Here is a 24,228-nt window from a genome sequence, read left to right on the forward strand (position 1 = left end):
GGTTATGGACTCATTTAAAATTGTTGCCATTTGTCACCATCTCCAAAGTTACTACCCTTGAGTTAATCTGGCAACTGTATTGGAAAATAGTATTGGATATTGTAATTGCTGGGAACACTTATGCAATAAATTTGGAAGTGACTCTCAGGGCAACCAAAACCCCTGATTTGTGCTAACTGGCTTTTGGTTTTATTTTTATAACCATCCTTTCCTCTTTTTTTTCTCCTTCTGACCAAACTGGAAATTTTTGTCTAGTAGGACTCAGTTTCACCATGTTGACCAGCATATCACAATATCACGTAGGAGATGCCAATACATCTGTGTCCTTGATTCTCAGCCCAACAGAAACCACAAGTTTGCCAGAATTAGGGCTTGCTCAGTTCTTACAGAAAGCAGTGAGTTGCAACTTTGTCCTGGTTCATGGCTGACAGTGGCAGGGGGGAGAACAAAACAAAACCCACACAGGTCAAACTCCCGTGTAGGCCTTGATTCCATAAAAGCACTCAGCACTTGAAGTTACACACATGCCCCAGAACCCTGGTAAATCTGGGCCAAAGTAACGATAACTAAACACATGGGGATGTATTTGAACAGCCATGAAAGCCTGTGAGGTCATAAGGGGAAAGCATCAAATATGATCATTGAGTTTGTACTCACAGATGAAGCAAGAAATAATAGTCATGGGCTGACAAACAGAATCACTACTGTACAGCAGAATGTGCTTCCATTTACTGAAAGGATAAATGCAAATCCAAAATACAGCTAACAAGCAGAAGAGAGATTCTAGCTTCACTCTCACTCCAAATAGCATCATCTCAGCTCTTCTGTAGGGGATATGGATTCAACCCTTCCCTCTTTTATCTAGGAGGTTCTTTGCTTTACACAGGGGACAAAAGGTTTATTGGGGATATGCTCCAAAAAATCCCCAAAAGTACACTTTCTACATCCAGTATTATGAAAAAGTTTCAGTTCTTGCAAGTCACAAGTTCTCAAAGTTCTGTGATTAATATTTTACCTCTTGTCCACACTCACAGCTTTATATTGCTGGTTTTGCTCATCACTTACTGCATTCTGCACCTTTTAATAGAATGGAAGGGAGAAACAAAAAAGAGAACTCTTTTCAATTCCCAGTGATTCAGCAGATAAAGGATGTAGAGACTGTACAAATAAAGAGGAAGGGCAATAAAAGAGGGGTTAAAAAAACCATAATTCACATTGTGCTGTTGTTGTTAAGGTTGTGCATCACCAGAATCACTGATTCTAGGAGTTGCCAGAATCACCGATTCTACAGGAGGCCAAAATTATATACTATTATAACAACAAAGCAAAACTATTACCTGAAGGGAAGAAACAATATAGTTACTGCAATGAAAACAACATCAAAAAGTATTACCTGATATCAGACAGATCACATTTGTTTCCAGCGATGGCCATTACAATGTTTTCAGGACCATGTTCTTTTAGTTCTTTCACCCATTTTTTCAAAGTGTGAAATGAATCCTGCATCAGAGAAAGAACAAAATAACCTACCAGCACACTCTCTGCCAATGTATTTGCCTATTTTTTAAAGTAGAGGAGCACAGCTTTGGCAGTATTAATGCAATAATGATTATATAGATCACAAGACTGGAAGATCACTTATCTATCTATGCAATTTGCTTTTCAAGCTTTAGGCCATAAAGCTTCTTTAAATTAATTCTTGAACTTGGACACTTCCCTCTTTTCTTCTTCCCCTCCTCCCTGCTCCAGTGCAGCACTGAATATTAAACTTCCAGTGATGAAGAAACTACCCCAGCTCATCTAATAGCTCATTTCCTTCAACTAATGTGAGCTTCATTTGTCTAATTTCATTTCTGTCCAGCAGCTTACCATTTCAATCACTGTCATATTTTTGGTAATATCCAATGGAGGTTCCACAGAGATGCCCACTCCCCTGCGTTTCCAAATCCGTGATCTGGTAAACCTCCATTTACTCATTATAAAACTGAAGAGAGAGGTGACATTTCACTTGGCTTTTTTCCCCTCCAAGCATAAAAATCAAACTCTATCTGATGCTACTTAACTTTTAATAGTAATTTTTCTATTTCTTTATACACGTGAAGTAGTAGCTTTAAGTAACACTTATTTCTGGAGATTCTAATTATAATGCACAGCTGAAATTCTTACTGACAAAGTGAGCTCCCAAACAGATGATAAATAATTCTTCCCCTTCAGAAATGCACATAAGAGTTTCCTCTAAATCAGCAATGGCTGCATCAGTGCCATTGAAGGTAGAACCCTATCAGTCACTTGGGGGAAAAAAATCCATTCTACTTTAATGATTAACACTGAATATTAAGCATCAGAAAGTGAAACACACATTGACCTTCCTCTCCTATTTCCCCCTCTTTATTCCGAGAGCTGTTACACAAAAGCTTGGAGAAAGGCTGGCAAACCAAAATTTTATTCTTACAATATATTACAAGATCAACTGTAAGATATTTAAATCCAAAGTATCAATCCAGCAGGATTCACTCTTCCTCACCTTTTCCTGGCAAATTAGCAGTGGAGAACAGCACTGCTGCACAACAGTGACCACCACTGTCAGCGACAGATCACTGCACTAATGCACTGGGGAACCAAACCTGCCCTCCCAGCCTCGGAGTAAATAAGGCAACTGGCAAGAAAGGAATAAAATGCCAGTGAACTCTCCTGGCCATCCATCCATTAGCACTGCCTCTAAGTCTGCTATATCAGCAGGGGTTTCTTCCAAAAGGAGTGAAAGAGGCGTTCAGCTGAGATCTCCCAGCCTCCTCTAACCGAGAAATGAGCCAGAGAAATTAGGGATCTAAAAATAAAATTTTCATTCTAAACGAATAATGTTGAGACAAAAGGTCAGAGACTCATGATTTCATTATCAGTTTGAAAATTAATACATGATGCTTGCAATACAAAATTGAAATTATATGCTTAGATAAAAAGAATTCGTTTTAAAATCAGTAATATGCAAACAACTTAATTTCTACTCAGATGATAAGGCTAACAGCTGTTTTTTGTAGTAAAAATTCAGCTCCACACAGAGAACATAGGTGGTGGCAGTAGGGAGTATTGCAGGATATGAATCCTGTCTTAGTCAGAGGAAACCCAAAGAAAATTGACAAAATGCAGTCTCAAACCTTTTTGTCTACATGAAGTTGAAACAACACAGAAGCAGGACTTTTATATTTAATGTTTTAAGGCAGTTGGATACCTCCAGCCAGATCTACACAAACCACCAAAGCATATACATGTCAGACAAATTAAATTCTGCAGTTGTGGGGTTTAACTCGAACTCAGGCCCAAACAGAGGAGTTAACACAGTTAAAAGCATCCCAAATGTCTCACCTGTTTGGTGATATCATACACTATCACAGCTGCTGCTGAGCCTCGGTAGTACATTGGAGCCAAGGAATGAAACTGTTAAAACATAAACCCCCAGGAGAAAGTATCATTAATAAATAGAATTATCATATGCTTTGCCAGGTCTCAAAGACTTGCCACAGCAGGACCACCCCCTTTCCTTCATCCCACAGAAAACAGACCTTAATCAGTGGTCACCCATCTCTCATTTCCCTTAAACACAAAGAAGCCAGAGCTCCTTTATCTTGTGCTGTTCTTCATCCCACTGAATTTACACAACCAGCCCTCACTGATTCAATGCACCAGGACAAGTTTTGACAGGAAGATCAACTGCACTTGGAATTTCAACCTGATGGCATTGGGACCCCTTCCCCTGGCAAACCACAATCTTACTTTGTAGATCTAAGACTGAATTCAGCTCGGGTTTGAATTTTGTAAAACACTGCAAATGACTTGTATCTGAACTCCTGTCTTGTTTAACTATCCTATACTATGATAAGATATTTCAAAAACCATGGATTCTTGCAGTTGCTCTTCAGCTTTTTGCTTCAAGGAAAACATTCTTTGAGGAAAAAACCCCAAGAAATAAACATGTTTGTTAGAACAACTGAAGAACAGCATAATTTTCAAAATTTACCAATGACTAAGCAGCTGATTTAGAATTTCAGCTTACAATTACAATTAGAGTAAGGAAGTAAAAAAAAGTCATTTTGCTGATTCAACTAAGCTTAGTCTCAAACAAACCAAAAATAATCTTTCTGGGAAAATGCATTCAGTCTCAGTATGCTCACACAGCCATTTTATAATTTTTGGGGGGTGTAGCTATCTGCAAAAGATGCATATTAAGCTGCAGCTAATAACTGAGGTCAGTGCCTAAATCAAATACATTATTAGGGCAGGGTCTGAACCTCACTGCCCAGCAAACACACACAGATCCACACGTCACATTGCAAACCCCTGCACATTTACTGGGCACATCTTTTTCCCAGATCTGTGCCTACTGACTGAGCACTTAGACTTTCAGCAGCCTCCACATTTCTTGCTGTTTCACGTGCAACAGATCAGGCAATTTATTTGCGGTGCTGGTTGCCTTGCCAGTCTGTAAGCTATTTATCACAGACCACGCACACCAGCTCAAGGTCGGCGCTTTCTTTTGTAACAGTGTGGATGCACAGCAGCAGTGACAGATGGCCAAGTGCTCAAGTGTTTTGGGCAGCGAGGCAGGTGGGAGAGCTCATTAATAAGGGAAAACAGCAGGAAAGAGGATGAGAAAAGAAAGAGGAATCAGTCGAGAAGCGTGGTCTGAAGAAATGGGATCAGCCAAGATCCTGAGGGAGTTGGGTAGATGTGTGCTTTCTGGGGTTTTAGTATGCAGCTTTATTACTTGCATGCTTAATGCAATAAATGCTTTCCAGAATTTTTAGTCTTCTAAATCACAATAGAAATTTTCAGTATGTTAGGACAAAGCATTTCAGTTGGAATGGACCTACAACAATCATGTAAACCAAGTGCCTGATCAATTCAGGGCTGGCTAGAAGTTAAATTATCTTGTTAAGGGCATTGTCCAAATGCTTCTTAAACACTGACAAGCTTGAGGCATCACTTCAGATAACAAGAAGGGGTTTTTCAAGTACGTTAACAGCAGAGGAGGTCTAAAGAAAACATCCAACTCATTATTTGTTTCTCAATCACTGTGGCCAAGGTATCCCACCTACTACCACACCCCAAAGTCCTTCCCAATCACAAAGGAGTCTAGCAGGGCATCTTGCCTGGTTGGCTCACTGCATGCCTGCCACTAGAAGTTATCTCCTACTGTCTTCTAGCCAAGACCATCTCCTCAACATAAGTGTTGTGTTGAAGTAGTCTGGAAGTCAGGAACCTTAACCATGGAGGGTACATCTGACCTTTCATGGTGTATGCACACCCCTCCCAGTCTGTAAACTCCAGGGAAAAAACATTCAAACCCTATACACATGCTGATTTGGTCTTAATCTAGATTACATTTTAATCTAGATTACACAGTATTCATGAATTTACAAAGAGCTCTCAGATAACAGTAATCACATTTCACAGGAGCCATGCAGTTAAACTCACATACTCCAAATTCCTTCAAGACTGGCCCTTGAAAGCACACTGAGAACCTGTAAAACATCTTGGTAATTTCTCTCCCTTTACTTCTGACCAGCTGACAAGAATACTTCCCTTAATAGCTGTTTCACTGAAGAATATTTGCAGTGTTAAAGCCAGAAAGCAAAAAAAAAAAAAAAAAAAAAAAGTAAAACAAACAACAATAACAAAAAAATGCACTTTGTCATTCTCTTATACAGGCTAATAAACAAACATAATACACTATGTCCAGTCACAAGAAATCACTGTTTTCTAGAAGAAAACAAGAAAAACCTCTTTGCAACACTGAACAAATCAAGAGGGGCTGAAAAATTGTAAATGCATGAATTTCATGATCTAATGATAGACTCGCTACAAATGTGCTTCCTGAACATGAATTTTCCAATATCGTGCAAATTATGATGTTCAATTTTTCTTTTAAATCAGTGCCCAAAAGCAAAGTCCTCTTGAACATTTTTCTGGCCTAATTAATCGGAAAAAGAGAGTCACACCAAATTAATTAAAGGGATACAAAATACTAATCTGCACATTTTTCACCTGCCAAGGACCAAATGTGGGACAGATGCCCAAAACAACTGACACACAAAAAAACAGCTCACAAAATTATATCTCACGGGACTACCCTCTGTATTATAAATGACAATGTCTATAACCTTGATTTTATAGTTCAGTATTTCTGTAACCAGTAATTCCCAAGAAAATTAGGATAAACAGAAGCAGTTTGAGATTTGGCAGAAAAACAATACAGCTTGAGAAGGGCCACCTAAAAATGCTCAGGCAACCACTCCACACATGCACTCAGGCCACAGCCCCAGCTTTCCAGGGAGCCAGACCCTCCATGACCTGCAGCCAAGAGCAGAATCTGCCAGATGTCACCCCTTCCTGCAGGCAGCAGCAGCTCCTCACATCCCCTTGCCCTAGCAGGAAAACACAGACCAGAAAGAGATTTCGATCAGCTCCCACCATCACAAATAATCACACTCCTAACCCATTTCAAACGCTGATCAATGTTCTGCCTAAAATAATTAGTTTTCTTTCTTCATTATACTGCTACAGGGATCATATTACTTTGACAATTAATAACATTTTGAATTCCTAATTACTAAATTACTTGTAATTTACTTGCACCTTGACTTAGTAAAATTAAGGGATCACTGCTTTCCTTTAGGTGAAGTATTAATATAGAGTGACAAACTTGCAGATTTAACTTTGCCAGTCTTCTATACCAGGCTCTTACACTCTGAGGTAAAAGGGAGAAATCAGGGTCTAATCACCTTTCCTTGTGCCTTGTCCAGCTTCAGCTCATCTTTCCTGACTGCTGGTGACCAGGTTTCTATGCAGCATTACAGATATTGAACGAACAGCCTTAACTGCACATGCCCTAACACTTTTCTCTTGGCTGCATCATACTCACATGGCTGGTGAATACATTCAGAGGTGGTTTTTCTCCTCTGTTTCCCAAAAAAACCCCAAAATTTAAAAACTCACCGACAACTCTACAGCATAGATTTTTGGAACAAAAAATACAGAACCTTGGTACTTACACTATCAAACTTCATCTCAACTGCTTTCCACCTTCTAAGCACTGGGAAAACCTCCCATCTCTGCATAATGAGTAAATTACCATTAGCAGGTCACCTACTGAGGGAATTTAGAAGTTTCATGCCTCTCATTCCATGTCCACCAATAAAAGTTTGCCTATTTGACCAACTGCATCACTCATTAGTCCCATTTTGCTTTTGGAGAGGCTGAGGCTGCTAATCCACACAGTGCCATACTCCAGTTGCAGGGGTACATTTCCCAATCCAACAGCCAGACTGAAAGGACCATTCAAAATATAAATAAGAAACTTATTTTTCCAAAAACATGCCAAAACCCAGAATCAATTACTTTAAGCAGACTTCCAGGACTCTCCTCCTGGGAGACACACAGGATGCTCCTTACCTACAGTCACCTGAATCCTGGAGCAATGCTGACTGGGCTCAGAGCACCTTCTTCCTTGTGCTCCTCTACCAACACATCCTCTTTGCCCTTGTGTTCCACCATCTCTGACACTAAGCAAAGAAGTGAGGCCACATGTGCATTATGAAATTTCCTCTGAAAGCAGAACCCAAGGGTCCAACTAGAAGCTGCCCAACCCTTTACAGCTGTAGAGGCCAATAGTACAGGGAGCAAAATCAGTCTTAATGGTGCAAATGCTAGCTGAGCATGACCAGAGTTTCTCTCATTGATTCCAGGAGTATTCTGGGATTCTGCAACTCCTCATCTGGCCATCTCAATGAAGTCAACAGAAGCTTTGCCCTTGCAAAGGACAGAAAGATGGAACCAAGTAGCCATTAAGGAATATATCACTTATTTAAAAGCAGTGTAGTATTTTGCTTGTCTGCTTCCTGTGCATCTCATCTCAGAGGGGTGTATTTGGCCACAGGTAACACCATGTTTCCTCTTTACCAAAAGTAAAGAATGGGGAAGAAGAAAAATCATCACATCCTACTTGGAACAGAAAACCAAAATCAAGGGAAAACAGCATAAATCACACCTGAGCTGTGGTAGTGGAAGTCTCTTAACCCTGTCTAATATAATGCTGATTTAGAAAGCAAAACAGAGGCCAAATGAACACAGAAATAAAAGACTACCACTCCTGCTTGTTTATATACAGGCTGACAAATGCTGCTGAAGACAGCTGGGATTCATTCAATCTGCCAGGCACACTAGGGAACATTAATTCATGTCAGCAGCTCTCTGCACCATCCCGTGGTGCTATATCCCAAGACTGGCATACAGCCACAGCAGGGCTGCCTCTCCCCAACTCCACAGTCAAGAGGCAAAAAAGCAAAAGCAAAACCAACAACTACAACCACCACCTAACTCCTGCACTTGGTTGCTTTTACTATTCTAGAATGTAAAGAACATCACCTGCTCTCACTGCAAAAGGATGATAATTCTGCCCATAAGCACAGCTGGAGAGGATAAGGGAGCACAGACTGAGCAGCATCACACCAGTGCTCAGCAAGTGTTGCACTCTTTGAATTCAGCTATTTCTACACAGTGCCTTCTCAAGCACCTGCAGGTGCACAGCAGCACAAGATTTGCTTCCTGACAGCTGTGATCATTTGACTAAATTTCACTCCCTTTCCTATGAAGCTCCTCTCTGACAACGTACGTTGCATCTGAGTGGCCAAGACCAAACCACTTGGTTCCTCTCAGAGATCCTTACTCTTTACTCTTCATCTGGGTGCCACTAAAGGCAAGGACAGCCACAGCCTCTGGCTCAGCTGCTTGCTGACATGCACAGGCAGTGTCACAGCCCTGCAGCTTCCTTCCCCTTCCTGTCACACCCACTCACTACTTCTAGACTCTTATCTCAAACATACATCAGGTCCCTTTGCTCAGCAGGCCGTTCCCACACAGGTGATTTTCAGGGTCCTGTTTCTCCTGCCCTTGGCCCTTCCTGCCAGGCCACTCCCAGAAAACCCCTTCAGCCCTGTCCCAAAAGCCACCTGAAGGACACTTGCCAAGTCTGGGCAGTCACACTCCCCACTGCCACCTTCGAGGCAGTGGCTGCCAACAAACAGAAAACCGTGGTGTGCAGAGAGAAGCAAAGGCAAAACCCAGAAGCATTAAACAGATTATCCTGACACACAAAGCTTCTAGAACAGGGAGGGATACAAAATTCCTGACATTCTCAGCTGGCAAAGAGCAAATGGGAAAAATGTTATGCATGAAAGCCACTTTCAGATACCATTTAGCATTTTAAAACCTTGAGTAGTTTTCCTTACGTGATTGAAGGCTGAAATTCCAGTTCTCAGAATTTGCAAGCTGAGTAAATCAGGAAAGATCTGTCTCTGATCTACAGGTATTTTTTGCTAGTTAAACTGAAGATTAAATATATATCTACAAATTATATCTATAAATATATAGAAGAGTGAGCATTTTTTTCCAATGTCCAAGAATTCTTTGACTGAAGAAGGAAAAATCTCACCATTTTAGGTTAACCTTTTTAAGTTCTTTTAAATAGGCAGAAAACAAACCTTTGCAACACCACAGAAGGGACCTGTGCTTAGCTGTTCTGAAGTTTAATGTCATTAAAGAAAGGATGCTAAAGACACTACACCAAAACCACGACTCACCATCAAGCTACAAGTGCTGCAAGTTTGCTGAAGATTAAGGAAAACCACATTTAAATGCATCCCTTAAATTATTTACTGTGCTTTATGCTAACTCTGAAAATAGTAAAAATAACATATTGGCTTGCTAGCTCTAATGCCACTTGTGCTCTCACACACTGCCAAATCACTTGGTCAACATTTGCAGCATGCCAGAGGTCCTCACACCACACACAGTGAACCACCCCACCTCTGACTGAGCTGTGGGAGACCATCAAAGCCACATTTATGACACCACAGAGCAAAATTCAGGCTGCGTTTTGCCTGCAGAAATAATTCAAGTCATTGATAGATGGTGTTGTGCCTCTGTCTCTGAATCACCAGGACAACTACTGCCACTCAGAAAAGAGGCAGCTATAAAGAGCTGTGGACATGTCATCAGTCAGTCTTTTCCTGAAAATGGAGAAGGGTAAAAACCAAAAGAAGAAAAAGCTCACAACTCAGAATAATTCCTATCGAGCTTTAAACTGGGCTCAGGTAATTGAGGCCTCTTCTATTAAACAAAATTAAAAGTACCAGAGTTCAACACAGTAAATTTTAAAAAGACAGAGATAAATTTTCCTGCCCTAGAAACAGAGCCCTCAGACTGCCTGTTTGCTGCAATATTCCTCAGCTGGCAAAATGGAAAGCTGGCAGCCACCCAAGGTATTCAAACAAAACATTGTAATTAAAAGCTACTTAGGGCACCATGAACCAAAATATATGCTAATAAAAACATCATTAACTAACTTGCAAGGAGACTCTTCTTAGGGGAGGGAATCTTTGCTAATAACAACAATTATTGGGCATGTAAGTCCCATAGTCTGCAACAATTCAAAGCTAATGGGGAAAACATGAGACACGAGGGGGAAAGTGACATTTGGGAAATACTGGTGTGGAGGGAAAGTGACTGTGAAGAAAAGAATAAAGCAAGTTTGTTGGATAGCACACCAACGCAAAGCAACCAGGTCCACAGAGAGCAGTACTTAGGCACAGAAGATAGGGGGATTTTGTGAAGTGTTCTACCAGTTTGTTTCTTTCTAGTCAAGAAAAAGAGAAAGAAAATAAAAACAAGATAAAAGGATTAAGAAGCTCTCTCTCCTTTTGTAATCATGTACTGTGTGAATTTTTCACCACAAGCCACACACCCCTCTCCTGGGTCTCCTCCTAGGAAGCACACTCAGCACTCACCCCCACCAGGGATATGACAGAAAAGCTTTTAATCTCCATTTTCTGCTGCATTATTGTCACTCTGCAGCATTGACTCCAAGCTAGCAGTTTCTCAGAGAAAATAATGAACAGGGAAATGAAAAGTCATTAAAAAGGACAAACTCATGAATGAGGACCATGGAAGCACCACTCCTGCTGTTTCTGCCTGCCTGCTCCACCACAGTTAAGCTTTGAAAGTTTTTAACTTTGATGACATAAGTGAGGCCTCAGTTAAATCTCAGCCAGGGCTTTTCTGCTGTGAAGGCTCCACATCAGCAGAGAGACACAGCTGGCACATCTGGGCAAGCACAGGGTACCCCAGCTCCAGAATAAGCACAAGCCTTGCTTGGGCTTGCATTTAGGAGAGCAAAGCCAAATGAAGGCAATGTTGAAAGAGCAGGGAGTCCTAAACACTGCTCTCAGCAGTACAGACTGACAAAACTGACAGGCTTCAGCAGTGGGACACAAAGCCTCAACAAAAATTGCAAAGAACAAGAGAAGGACAATTCTCAAAGCAGAAACAACATTCAGAAGACATCTATTAGTACATGGTGAAAACAGCAATAGGGATAGGCTGGAAATGTTGGGTCATCATTGCTGGTCAGAGAATAATCAGAAAAAATTACCAGGGGGGAGACATTTGTTCTTGAATCAGACGGAGGAACACAAAACAAAGCAACCAAAATTTTCTGATTATAGTCAGAAAGATACTGAGAAGCATCATGTGTTTAGCTGCAATGTAAACCAGGAATGTTCTAGGACAGGGAATGACCTGGACCAGTATGGACCTCACCTTGGGAAACTTGTCTGCCTCCATAGCTTGCACTCAACGCCAATGAAGTTTATTTACTGTATCACTCTACACCTTCCTAGTCCTAGTGAAGGACTGGGAATACACTCTGCAAACACAGAACAAATAGATGGTCCCTGGACTAATTAATGATTACTAATTACTGAAAACCTTTACCATGCCGTATCCATAATAAATTCTAAGCAATCTAACAAAGGTTGTGGTGCTCACTGCTCACCACAGTTTCTCTCTCTTTCTCTCTCACACACACACACACAAAAAAAAAAGGAAAGCAGATGTTTGAAAAACGATGAGCTAAAAAAAACTGAGAGGAAACATAAGGGACTAGTTGGGAAGGATGAATTGTGTGTCCAAGAGTTAGAGCTCAGTCACAGATTTCCTGCCTCAAATGAAGCATAATTTTTTTCAGAAAATATGTAAATATGAATATTGCCATTCACCAAATTTTAGAGGGCTTTGAGAGTCCTTAGACTATGTAGAAAAATAGATAAATCTTGATGTAAGTATTAATCCAATTGAGTTTTGTGTGTAAAGTGCTAAAAAAAAAAAAAAACAAAACCAAAAAACAAGGAGAGCAGGGCAGCAGAGGGAAAAGAGAGAGAATGAGCAAGGAAACTGAAACCATGGGAAAGAAAACGGAACTTTTGCTAGCTCTTGCAATAATTAGTCAGTTATCAGCTACAGACCATGCAGAAATGGAACAAACAAGATTCAAGGGAAGGAATTAGGCTTCAAATATGTTTTTCAAGGTCTATTTTCCCATGACAAATAACTTACTGAATTGTTATGAGCCAACAGATTTCATCAGTCACTTTATCTCACACTGTGCACAATAAATAAAAGCACAAGCATTTCCTGCAATTAAGAGTAAAAAAATCTTCTTTGCCCACAATTCACATACAAAGTATGGAGAATACAGTAGGATGTATCAGGACTGACATCCAGTCTGTATAAATATCTCATCTTATCCCAACCTAATGTGAGCATAGCTGCAATTTCCTATGAAGAGACACTGGCCATTTCACAAGTTTTTATGTTCTAGAAGGGTGCATAGGTTTTTGGATATATATTAAGAGAAACCTTCAGCTCTACCATCTAGAGTCCAGTACTGCATACTACTGTCACTGAGGCTATTAAAAGAAAAAAAAAATATCAATCCGACTTATATATAGTCCAGATGAAGTAATGCCCAAAATTCTGTTATGGTTTGGTTTTCGTTTCTGGTGGTTTTGTTTTTTTTTTAAAGTCAAAGGAAAAGCTGCTCAATCTGAGCAATTTGCTTCATACACTTGAAAAAAAATCAAGATAAAAACCCAAAGTGGTTCAGGTTGCTGGTGGTAATTTCTTATAAATAATAACAGCAGACACAAGCCATGCCCATATTCCCTGTCCCAATCCAAGACAACCCCCGAGTCACCACCTAAGTTCAGACCACCCCAGCCCTGGGCTGCAAGTCAAAACCTTTCCAACGCCAATGACAGCTGCCACAAGGAAACCTGATGAAACCAGAGGGGAGCTGGATGCTGCTGGGGCACTGCTCAAGCTGTCTTGGGGAAGGTGGCTGACAATTCACACCATGGTTTGGGGTTTTTTAGGTAAGTGGTATGATCAGCCTGTCTGCATTTTCATCATCCGACGAAAGGGAACCCACATTCTTGGTGCCTGCTGACCACCTGCACTGCAGAGCCTTGCAAAGATTCAGGAGGTTGACGCTTACAAAGTCTTCTGAAGATGAAAGGTTTAGAAAAAGTACAGCACCACATTAAGAGAGAGCAGGATAATGAAAGCATTCTGCAAACCAACACTCACCCGTTCCTGACCAGCTGTATCCCAGATCAGAAATTTATGAAGCTCATTCCCACATGGCACAGTTTTAGTCATGAAGGATGCTCTGGAAATAAGGAAGAAAGAGAAATTTGTAACATAACTGACACTCTGAATATGTAACCAGTAGACCTTAGTGAGTTCTTCTGGATTGGACTGCATTTGGGGGAAACTCCAAAACCTTGATAAAATACCTGCAGAAGTCTCCCTTTTCTCAGATAGGACACATGCTACTTATAGATGTATTTTTTTAAAAGAAGGGAAAAGCCTCTGAAGTTCAGAGTTCATGGGTCCAGGAACACAAATGCTCCTGCTGCTTGTTAACTCCATCTTCTTGGTGGTACAGACCTGAGAGAAAGGCAACAGACAACATCAGGTGCCACTTTTCACTTGAACATATGAGACTGGATCACCTGGGAACAGAAAAGTCACCTGCTGGAGTGCACACGGTAAACAAATGCAAGAAAGTTGTTCTTCATTTCAACTGGGATGAAGAAGTCTTGGTAGTTTCTTTTATTTTCCATAGGAAATGAGATAGGTCTATATTTTCAAAGTTTTTCCTTTTAGGAAAGAAGTTTTCAAATTTATAGGCTTTTTTGTATTACAGCAGTTCATTTGAAAGCTGGTAGGAGAGACTGCCAAACTCTGGCAGATTTCTATTTTCCCCATCCTATCTGGGTACTGCTGAACCATTTTTGTTGTGGTAACATTTTTCCTGGCTCATAAAGATGCATTTGATACAATGCATGGTTGTTACAAAAGCACCAAATGACATCAAATGACATTTTCTGAGAATGATATACGAGAGTTCTACTCTACAGCCATCTGCGAATTGCTTGAATTTAACAATGCTGCATTGTTTATGAAAATACTAACTAAGGGGGAAAAATGGCCACATTTCTTTGGTTGTTTTCAGGGTGTGTTCTCTCAGTTGTCACTCTCCTTCTCAAACCAATAAGCAGCACTTTACAGCTTCAAAAATGGGAACTTTATAGATCCACAGTGGCTACTGTTGATTGCAAGGATTATATACTTAAAATAGTTGAATAATTTGGAAGAAAAAAAACCTTATCTGTGCAGACAAATAATATCACCTGTATGAAGCTAGCGCTCACATTTTAATCTCCCAGTGGAAAAAAAAATCCCTTTAGTTTTCATAATTATGGTAACAGAGGAAAATTGTTTTCCAAATTGAGCAGAAGGCATTTACTTAGCAACAACAACTACTTGGGGAAAAGGGCAAAAAAAACCCCACTCAAGTTGCCATCAATTGTTTCACTGCAAACAAGTGTCCTTCAGCCAGTAATTTCATTCATGACATGCTTCCTTTCTCTCTGTCCATTTTTCTCTATTTATTTCATTCAGGAATCCAAAACTGTCCTGGAACTTCTACGTGCAGCTTCCACCTAAGACTCCTCCTTGGATTGAAAGGCAGAGCTTCAGAAGGTACTGTCCAACCCTCTGAACAACACACAGCAACCAACACCAATCCTTCACAGACAACTTAAAACACCTCTGGCACACATGCCAGATCAGCCCTTTAGCCCCAAATTACTCCTTTCTGTAAATTTCATAATAGCTTCCTTTCCCATAAGAGATCTATATCTATAACTTCAAAAATTTTCCCGGTTGCATTGGACTTGGAAAATCTGTCCCTAAGGTATTAAAAGAAAAAAAAAAATTTGAATTAAAATCTACTACAGGACTATTAGGATTCTGATGGTCTGATACATGGAAGCTTAGGAGTTTTTAAAGAAGTTACATAAATTAATTACACTTAGTTTGAACTGCATTGTTCCTATTTTAAGAAAGGAAAATGTGACACATCCTAAACTTCGGCAAAAGCACACTCATATGGGGAAACAGACACTGTCCATGTTCCAGCCCAGCCTACCAGGACACTCAGCAAAGGTACTTTGAGGGCTTCCCATGGTCCTCCTGCCATCCCTCAGCTAAGGGATGACCTGATCATTGTGCAGGTCACAGCCTCTCGGGTCGTGGGGTGGTGCTTTTTGTCTTGTCAAGAGCTTCCCACTTTAGAATGCTTTTGCTGTAGGACCTAAGGACTTAAATCACTCAAGGGTCAGATCTGAAACCTCACTAACCAGTAAAAACCAAAGTGATATTTTGTCTGATACTTACCCAATAGTAGGACTAATATTATGATCAAAGTGGTCCTGGACAAACCGACAGACGATGCTCGATTTCCCAACCCCAGTATCCTGAAAAGCAAAGAAAGCATGACAGTGAGTCAATGAAGTCACATCCACAAGACCCCAGATGTCAATACTTCACTTGATTTATTTTCAAGAATTAATGTTTGACTCTTTGTTCTTGTCCTGTGGCAAGCAGGGCACATTACACATTTCAGAGGAAAAGTAAGGAGATGGCTCATCCTTTTCAAACAACAGCACTGTGAGTGAATCTCCCTGGCCCTCTTCCCAGGACTCCCTTCTCTCCAAGCCCTCTATTTTATTGGGTGGATTTTATATTCCTGTTGCAAGGACTGCAGTCCATCCAGCAGAGCCATTTACTTGTACAAGCAAACCAAACCCTGTGCTTTCCAACACGCGGCGCATTGCACAGCACAGCCAGAGAAACAATTCCACTCAGGCCTGTTGCACAGCCAGCCCAAGCAAGCCTCCAAAACAGACTAATAACACCAACATTTCAGCACACTGACAGCACTGAGTTAGTGAAAATAACCTTTTCATGGCAAGACAAACTAGTCCACTCAGTGGAAACTTTGCAGAGGCTTTGGGTGGTTTTGAAAAGGTGGGAATGCAAAAATCTGGATCCCCAGGGATGTGCAGCTCTCCCTGTGCATGCCATGCTAGAGGTCTGCAGTGCATTACTTTAAAGGCAGCACAGCTTACTTTCTGCACTGCAACATGGCAGGCTGATTCCATTTGCAGGAAGAGTCTTTTTTTCCCTTTCAATTCACCAAATCAGTAGGGAAAAATAACAGCAGTACAATACTGAAATAAAATTCAAAATAACCTGAAGCGGCAGGAGAAAATTTGAAATTATGCAGAAATATTATTTGGGCACCTAAGATAGAAACAACTTCCCTAAAATGCAACATTTTTCAGCCTGTCTGTTTTTGCCCAAAGCCTTGGATGGTAGGTAGAACTTAAATTATACAGGGAATTATCAAGGAAGAGGAGTAACATTATCGCTGTGTCTTCCACAGAATTGCAAAGAGCCTCCTTAGAGACAAAAGGATGCCAGGAAATCAATACTGACCTTTCCAAGACATTAACAATGACAGCCCAGGGTCCAATCTAACTCATTAAACAGTCAATGGAAAGTTTTCTATTAATTTCATTGAAGTGATTGCAGAACTAGCAGATTGTACCTGGTAGCTCCATTTGTATACACATTTTAAGATGACTAATTTACAAAACACTCCTGAAAAATGCCAAGATAAGACAATAGATTTTGTTAACAGCAAAACGCACATAGCTTTTCTATTAAAAAAATAGAAAAGCAGCTTTTGCCCACTCATTGCTACATATTAAAAATAGCACTTCTGCCTCCTATAATCAGTTTTGCAATATGTTATCTTCTTTTTGAATAAGAAAGAAAAAGAATGCCTATATTTACATTTCCTTCCACCATGCTTACATGAAATTGTATTGTCACACCACTCTTTATGGACAGCACTTATCAGAAAACCATCATTTAAACTCTCATATTTAATTCAAAGCTGTCCTTAGTCAGCTTAAAATCCATAATAAATGCTCATGTTACATAGACAGTTGTTTATCTACTCTGTTCAATCAATAGGAAAAAAAGATCAAAGAGAGGAGCAGTGTTTAAAAACAGCCCTGTAGCCTTTGATCAATAGCAGTAACACATCCTGCTACTATTCCCAAATTTTGCCTTCATTATCGATTCCAGCTGACATCACTGTATAATTACTACACCAGGATAGCAGAACACACTAAAAAAATAAAATTAAAAAATCCCTCTGCCCTGAAATTGAGGATCTAATTATTTTTCATGGTTTCAAATGGTGTAGAGAAACTAGAATTACCACCCACTGGTGGCAAGGAATTACATTTCTCTCTTGTGGGGACAGCGTTTCTGCCATGGTGTTAGAAACTAGACATTGACTGTGGTGACCCGATGATGCTTCAGATCCATCTGCCTCCCCCAGCTCCCCTGACAAAGTCACTCCCAATGGCAACTGCAGTCACAAGAGGAGCCAGGGTCTCTGGCAGGGACGGGACATACACAAGCATGGATTAAAGCTTAGCTCATTTTCCTGGAACCTCTTCAGCTCTCAGTTCGTGGCTCTTCCTAATGTTTCATGATAACGTTAAAAGGACCTTTCAAAGTTTCTACTGCTTTCACATCTCACAATGAGCAACTTAAGCACATGCCAGGCACACCATTAGTCCTCTAGAAGCTTAAAGGCTTTCTTACACTTTGCTCCTGGGGTTGCTTGCACTACCAAGAGGGCTAAGGTTTCCCTGGAGTAACTGGAGTGAAACCAATGGACTTGGACCACGAGTGAACCTGTTCCTAGGACGAGCACTGCTGCAGCCATGGCTGCTGCTTTCCAGGAGCCAGGCCCTCCATTGCACCAGGGGGGCTCAGTTGAAACAAGCACTCCCAGCTTCCCTTTTGTTGCCTGGAGGATGCAAACCACCACCTACCAGGGCATAATTAGAGCACAGAGGGGAAGGAAGTAAAATAGAAAAAGCTTCCTACTTAAGGCAATGATAATCCAACATGGGATTTAAAACTGCTTCAACAGTGTTCAGTCCATGTTACTGAAAACTGTACTGGCACCCATCAATCAAGGCATTCACCTGCCTGAAAGCAAAGCAAAATCATCATATGAACATTATATAGCAACTTGAAAACAGCTAAGGAGACCTTAACTTTTACCAACAACAGGGAACTGTCTTTGAAGTCTCTCACAGAAGACAAGGAAAGGAGAGCTGTTGCATCAAAGAAGTAGAAAAAACGTTTTTTTCTCAGCAGTGCATTGATATTGAACCTCCTTGCTAAGACTGTATAAACCTTCCCTGCAATCTTCTGCTTTGTACTTTACTATATGGTCTTTCTCTACACAAAACTATTTTTCTAACATCTGATGGGGATGATCTCCCTTGTTTTGTTCTTTTTTCTTCAAAGGATTACAGCAGATTTATCAAGCCACATGTCTGGGTAACATTCAGGCATACAGAAGATTTATTTTTCCAGTTCTCAGAATTCTGCTACTACACCCTCTAATCTGTTTTTCTGTTTTGTTTTACCTGATGTTGGTGTACATAAAACATCAAACACACACGAAGGTATAACATCCTGGCTTATGCAAAAGGTCGTGGTGGCACTGAGCAGAGTGGATTGTTTAAGTTTCAGAAACTGAGAAGATGCCCTCAGGAGTTATGCTGCACTTCAAGGAACAGGTCCTGCGATTCTTTGGGAAAATCCTCATGCACAGGAAACCCAAGGGCTTCAGCACTACAGTCATTGACTCATCATGATCAAGAGCATACCCATCAAGGAAAGAAGTGGCAAGAAATGAATAATATAAAATAACTATTGCAAATCAAAGTGTTCACAAATCACTCAAGGAACAAACTACAGGTTTCCCTTTATTCTTTTTCTTCTTCATAAGCCTCCTAGCACACTTAGAAAATATCAGTTATGAACCACATTGTAGCAAGATAAGCAAAGTGGGTGGGGTAGGGAGGAAGGAAAGAAGCAGGAATGTATTTCACAGTAAGTGAGCCACTTTTCGTTTGCCAAAATAAGTAGCTACAGCTTCAGAATCTCCCCTGGTCAGCAAAATGGATTCAAAAATCTGAAACTGTATCAGATGTTTCTGATAAATACAAGGAACCAATGTAAGCATGACTAATTCCAGACTTTTAACGTTTAACTCCGGGAAACACATTCTCTGTCCTTCCAAAATCCCTTAGCAGCAGATTTAGGTGTGAGGATTTCAAGAGCACCAGAATGGAGAGCAGAATGCCACAGAAAACAGTGCCTCCACCCACACTCCTGCTCCTGGGGAACCACCCCACTTGGCTCTCCTTGGCTCTCACTGCTGTAAAGGAGATGAGACTGTATTTCAAGCCAGCAGCATTACAGGATGCTGGCAACTCATTTGCAGGCAAGCAACAACTGAGCTGCTTCTGGCTGATTTGCAGCAGCTTACAGGGAGATAAAAAAAAAAAAAGAAAGCTGAAAAAATATGAGCAATATATTAAAAAGGAAAACCATTTTCCCATTACAAATAGGCATTTGGTATATTCCTCTGCCTATTGTTCCAAACACATTTATCCCAGCAGAAAAAGCTAATGCAGAAAAATTGAGTACTTTAATTTAAATCTGGATGTCTCATTTATATCTTTGCACATAGGGCCTGGTCCTCCAAGCACTTTTCTAAACCGGAGGAAGCTATAGCACCCTGTGAACACATCCCTGATTAGGCTGTTAGTCTGCAGCCTTGATATTATAATAGCTTTTAATAGAGTGAGGGTCAAGCCCTGTTGTGCTGACTAAACTAATTTCTTCAGGCAATTTTTTTTCTACATCTGAAATTGAATAAATGTTGGATGCACACAAAAAAAAAAAATCCACACATATCATGACTGATGACTAAACAGCAGCCCTATAATCATGCACACTGCTGCAAGAGCTTTTTTAGCCTCCACTACGCAGAGTCTTTCTCTGCTATGTTAACGCACAGGGCTTCCTAAGTATGTGTTAAATTAGATAAACCATACAAAAGCCCTTTATGACTCTAGGATTTTGGAAATACAAACAAAACAAGAACACTAGACAGCACTTCACATGAGGAAATGGCACCCTAAGAATGAACACACTGAAGAAACTGCCTTCTGTCCTTCTATTTGCAAAGTAAGGACAAAAAAAGAAAAAAAGAACATCTGGCTTGTAACCACCACAGATCTCATGACTAACTTCCCATTTCAGCTTTAAAGGAAGGTTGAGACACCCTGGAGACAGGCACCACAAAAATCTGCATTAAGAAGCAATGGAGAACTGACCTCTATATAAATAGGGATCCCACACACAGCTCCTCCAAAAGGAAGTTTTCTCATCACCTTGGACAAAGCCAGGATTCAATCAAATTTACAATGTGAATATTTGAAAATGTTTAAAAATTAAAAATGCCTGTCTCTTCAAAACATTCCTCACAATAACTAAGAGTCACTGAGACATCGGCTACAGACAGGTCTCATTAAATCTGACAGGGTTTAACATGAGTTAGTCTTATAGATCAAAAGAAGAATGAGCCCTAGCAACCTGGAGGGTATAAGTACTAAGTGCTCAAAAATCCCCAGGCAAAGAAGATGTTATTTCAGTAATAATATGAGAAACATTTGGACCTGACAAGTCTTTATCCTTTCCCACATGCCAGAAACTGATCTCACAGCTCATGTGGCTTCCATCAAATTCAGCAGACTTCCCTGCACCTCACAGCAGGAATACATCTGCTCCTCAGAGCCCATTTGTGCCAGGCTCCCCAAAAGCTGAGCAGCCACCACCCTAACTTGAGCAAAGGCACCACAAGCATTTGGTGGCTGAACCCTTCCTCTGAGGATCCCTAATGAGGAGAGAAAGAGCACAACCAATGCAGTCAGGGTTAGTTTAATAACAGGGTTAGTTTAATGTAACCCCCAGGAAGCCTCTTTTCAGCAGGTAAAGGGCTGGAATTACAAAGCTGCTCACACTGATGGAACTGAGGGTTTCAGCCAGAGAGCAGTACCAGCAAGCTGCTCTGAAGCTTTCTCCAGACTGGTCAGCATCAAGAAGTGCAATTTAGTGCATGCACCAGAAACATCTATGGTCAAATTTGTCTTTAACAATTCACTCGGTGTCCAGTGAGATAACAGCACCTTCTGTCTTCCTTCAGACAAAAAACCAAACAAAATCAAAACAATAAAAATCCCCAGGCTTGATGAAACACACAGAATTGGGGTGTAGTCAAAAAGCTGTCCCACTCTCCTGGGTGGGGAGGAGAGGATCTGCTCAGAGAGGAAGCTGGCTGCTCCTCATTGTTAAGAGAAGCAACAATTCCTGGCTCCCTGTTACATATTCCCACCACCGGACACTCTTGGCTGATTCATCCCTAACTGAAAAATAACAGAGGAGCCAGTTCATGCTCAAGATTTCCCAAGCTACATTCCACTTTTTGTAACACTGATTTGATTCCTGCCAGTGCTAGTGCAGAGAGGAAGGAGAGGTCCTAGTCTTGTTCTGAGCAGAGCTTTCATTGTTGAAGCATTAAAGATGTACATATGAAAATACTTGAATTGGTATGAATTTACCAAAAAGGAGAAAACTGTCCTTTATTATCAATGTATTTAGTATTTTATATACCAAAACCAAGCACTGAAAAGCTTTGCAACTGGCAAGGCAAACCTGAGGTAGAAAGACAGAATTTAAACTTTAGGGGAAGAAAAATAATCAATGAGTCACAAAAAAAACCCAAAACAAAACAAAAAAAAAAAAAAACCCCAAAAAAAAAACCACAAAAGAAACCCCACCAAAAAATAAAACCAAAACAAATGCAGAGAGACCATTCATTCCAGTAGCTCTGTAAAGCACAACTGGTTTTGACTTGGCAAATCAGCTTCTGCACATTTGAACAGCTCTTCTTTCCGCTGCCAGAATTGGCCACGCTTTCATTTTTGATTTACAGTTGAATCACCCTGGCCCATTCCCATTACCCTCAGCAGGACTTTGATGGAATCTGAAAATTCACAGCAGTGTAATCGCATCTCAGAGCTGCTAAATGGTTTGCATTTCATTAGCTATCATCAAACAAATTGCAGGGCCTGGGCTGTAAAGTATCACTGGGCTTTAGCAGAAATGTAAGCTCAGCTCTGGTCAAGCCTGGTGCCCAGGAGGAATGCCACTCCTCGGGCACGGTCTGGCATGCAGCACTGAGACACCCAACCTGCATTCTGAATACTTTCAGGGTTGCCAGTTCTTAACCCAAAGGCATGTGACAAGCTAAGGCTGAGCACAGGATTATGGCTCTCTTTTAAATTCCAGTGGAGGTAAAAAAGCAACAAGCTGAAAAATAAATTAAAGCTCTGCAATTTGCAGCCTGCTTTAGTCCTCTGTGCCTGCCTTCAACATTTTAATCATTACTCTACTGATCAAATGCAGGTAGCATTGCAATACTTTCCATGTCTTACTAATCCACTTACAGCTGCTCTGGAAGGCTGTGACAGGCAGCTTGAAGAGCATCTGAAACTGCCTTTGGATTTTTATCAACTGTATGAACATACAAGGAAGAGTTATGCACAACAGATTCCTGAGGGCAGTTTCCAAGGGCAGTATTTTAATCCAAGAATTACTCTGCCCAATAAACTTTATGCTATCCTTAAACACATCCTTCGCCCTTCCCTGTGTTTGGGTATCACTTTCAGTTGTCTGAAAACACTGCTGTAAGGAGAAATACCTTGCAGGAGACTGAGGTTCAGACACCCCTGGGACTGAATTGAATCTGCCAAGTGTCAGGCTTGTCCCAGGGAAAATGAAACCAATCACTCTGGAGTGGTGTCTAGGAAGAAAAAAAAAAAGCTTCCCGCCTTTATTCGGTTTTTCCATCTGCAAGATGTATCAAGTGGGCAAAGCTATCACTGCATAACTGCACAGATGAAAATACAAGAGCAGCTCTTAGACTCACACACTGGCTCTCAGCTGCTTCACCAAGACAAAACTGCCTGAAGCTTCAGCCTGAACCACAGGGATGCAGGTACAGGTGCTCTGAAGCCTCACTTCCACAGTCAAAATACAGGCATCTCACCCAGGACTAATGATTTCTGTAAATTCCAAATTAAAATTTTGTGGCTGTATACCATCAGTGATCTTCAAGGAATTTCTGCAAAGATCTGGGAGATACTCATCTGTAAAGCAAATTTTTGAAAGGGAAGAACTAGGACCAGAGCTGGCTCCCAGAAGTGTAATTTTGCTGTCATGCTCTTTCCTGAGAGAAGGGTACTTGCCAAATGAACAACACTCAGTGAATGCTGGAACCCAGCTGCCCACGATCCCAGCACAAACACATGGATCTCACTGCAACTCTGTTTTGAGAGGGAGGATGGCCACCACTGGCCTTCTCTGGTGGATTCTGCAGTGTTTCATTTCAGTAGGAACCACCACAGTTCTTCTGGCCATCTGTCCCCGAGTGAACTTTACATGAAAATCCCTATTTGCATTTCCCTTTGTTGCATTCCCTTCTTTAAACTCATAATATATGGTAGTAAAGGCATCTTTTAAGTCAGTTGGTACATTACTCCCACTAAGTTAGGATGACCTATGCCAACTCCCACACAGTAAAAACCCCTACACATCATTCCTAATTGCTTTCAGGCCAGCATTGCTGTTGCAGAGCACAAATTAGCTACAGAATCAGACTTTTTCTTCTGGAGCGCATTAGAATTATATCAATTCCCTCTACACACAAAAGTGCAGCACTTGTTCTACCCACAATCAGGTCAGTCCTGTTATATCAGAATGCAATCCCTCCTCCTAGTGCTGCAAGGACTGCATTTGGCACAGTAATTCTTGGCTCTATTGTTCTCACCTGCAATGTGAAAATACTTATTTGGTTTTACCTTGCAACAGCATTATGGGGATGTTAAAGAGTGATAGTTCTAAAGCATTCAGACAGAGTAACAAAGGGCTATTTAAGTTCTTTAAGAGATAGCCAAGCACTGAGTTTATTTGTTTGGT

The 24,228-nt window shown here is 40.8% G+C and overlaps 1 protein-coding gene across 1 annotated transcript in view; it reads right to left on the bottom strand.

Moving 5' to 3' along the window:
- Nucleotides 1-24,228, bottom strand: part of RAB31 (RAB31, member RAS oncogene family) — a 62,484-nt gene that overhangs the window by 18,245 nt on the left and 20,011 nt on the right. Inside the window, exons 2-5 of the mRNA XM_074548483.1 lie at nt 15,637-15,716; nt 13,480-13,561; nt 3,364-3,435; nt 1,394-1,500 (exon numbers count right to left, since the gene is read on the bottom strand). Of these exons, the coding sequence (XP_074404584.1) occupies nt 1,394-1,500; nt 3,364-3,435; nt 13,480-13,561; nt 15,637-15,716 (341 nt within the window). The remainder of the gene's footprint in view (nt 1-1,393; nt 1,501-3,363; nt 3,436-13,479; nt 13,562-15,636; nt 15,717-24,228) is intronic.

Source organism: Zonotrichia albicollis, chromosome 1 (assembly GCF_047830755.1).
Source record: "Zonotrichia albicollis isolate bZonAlb1 chromosome 1, bZonAlb1.hap1, whole genome shotgun sequence".
Lineage (NCBI taxonomy): Eukaryota > Metazoa > Chordata > Aves > Passeriformes > Passerellidae > Zonotrichia > Zonotrichia albicollis.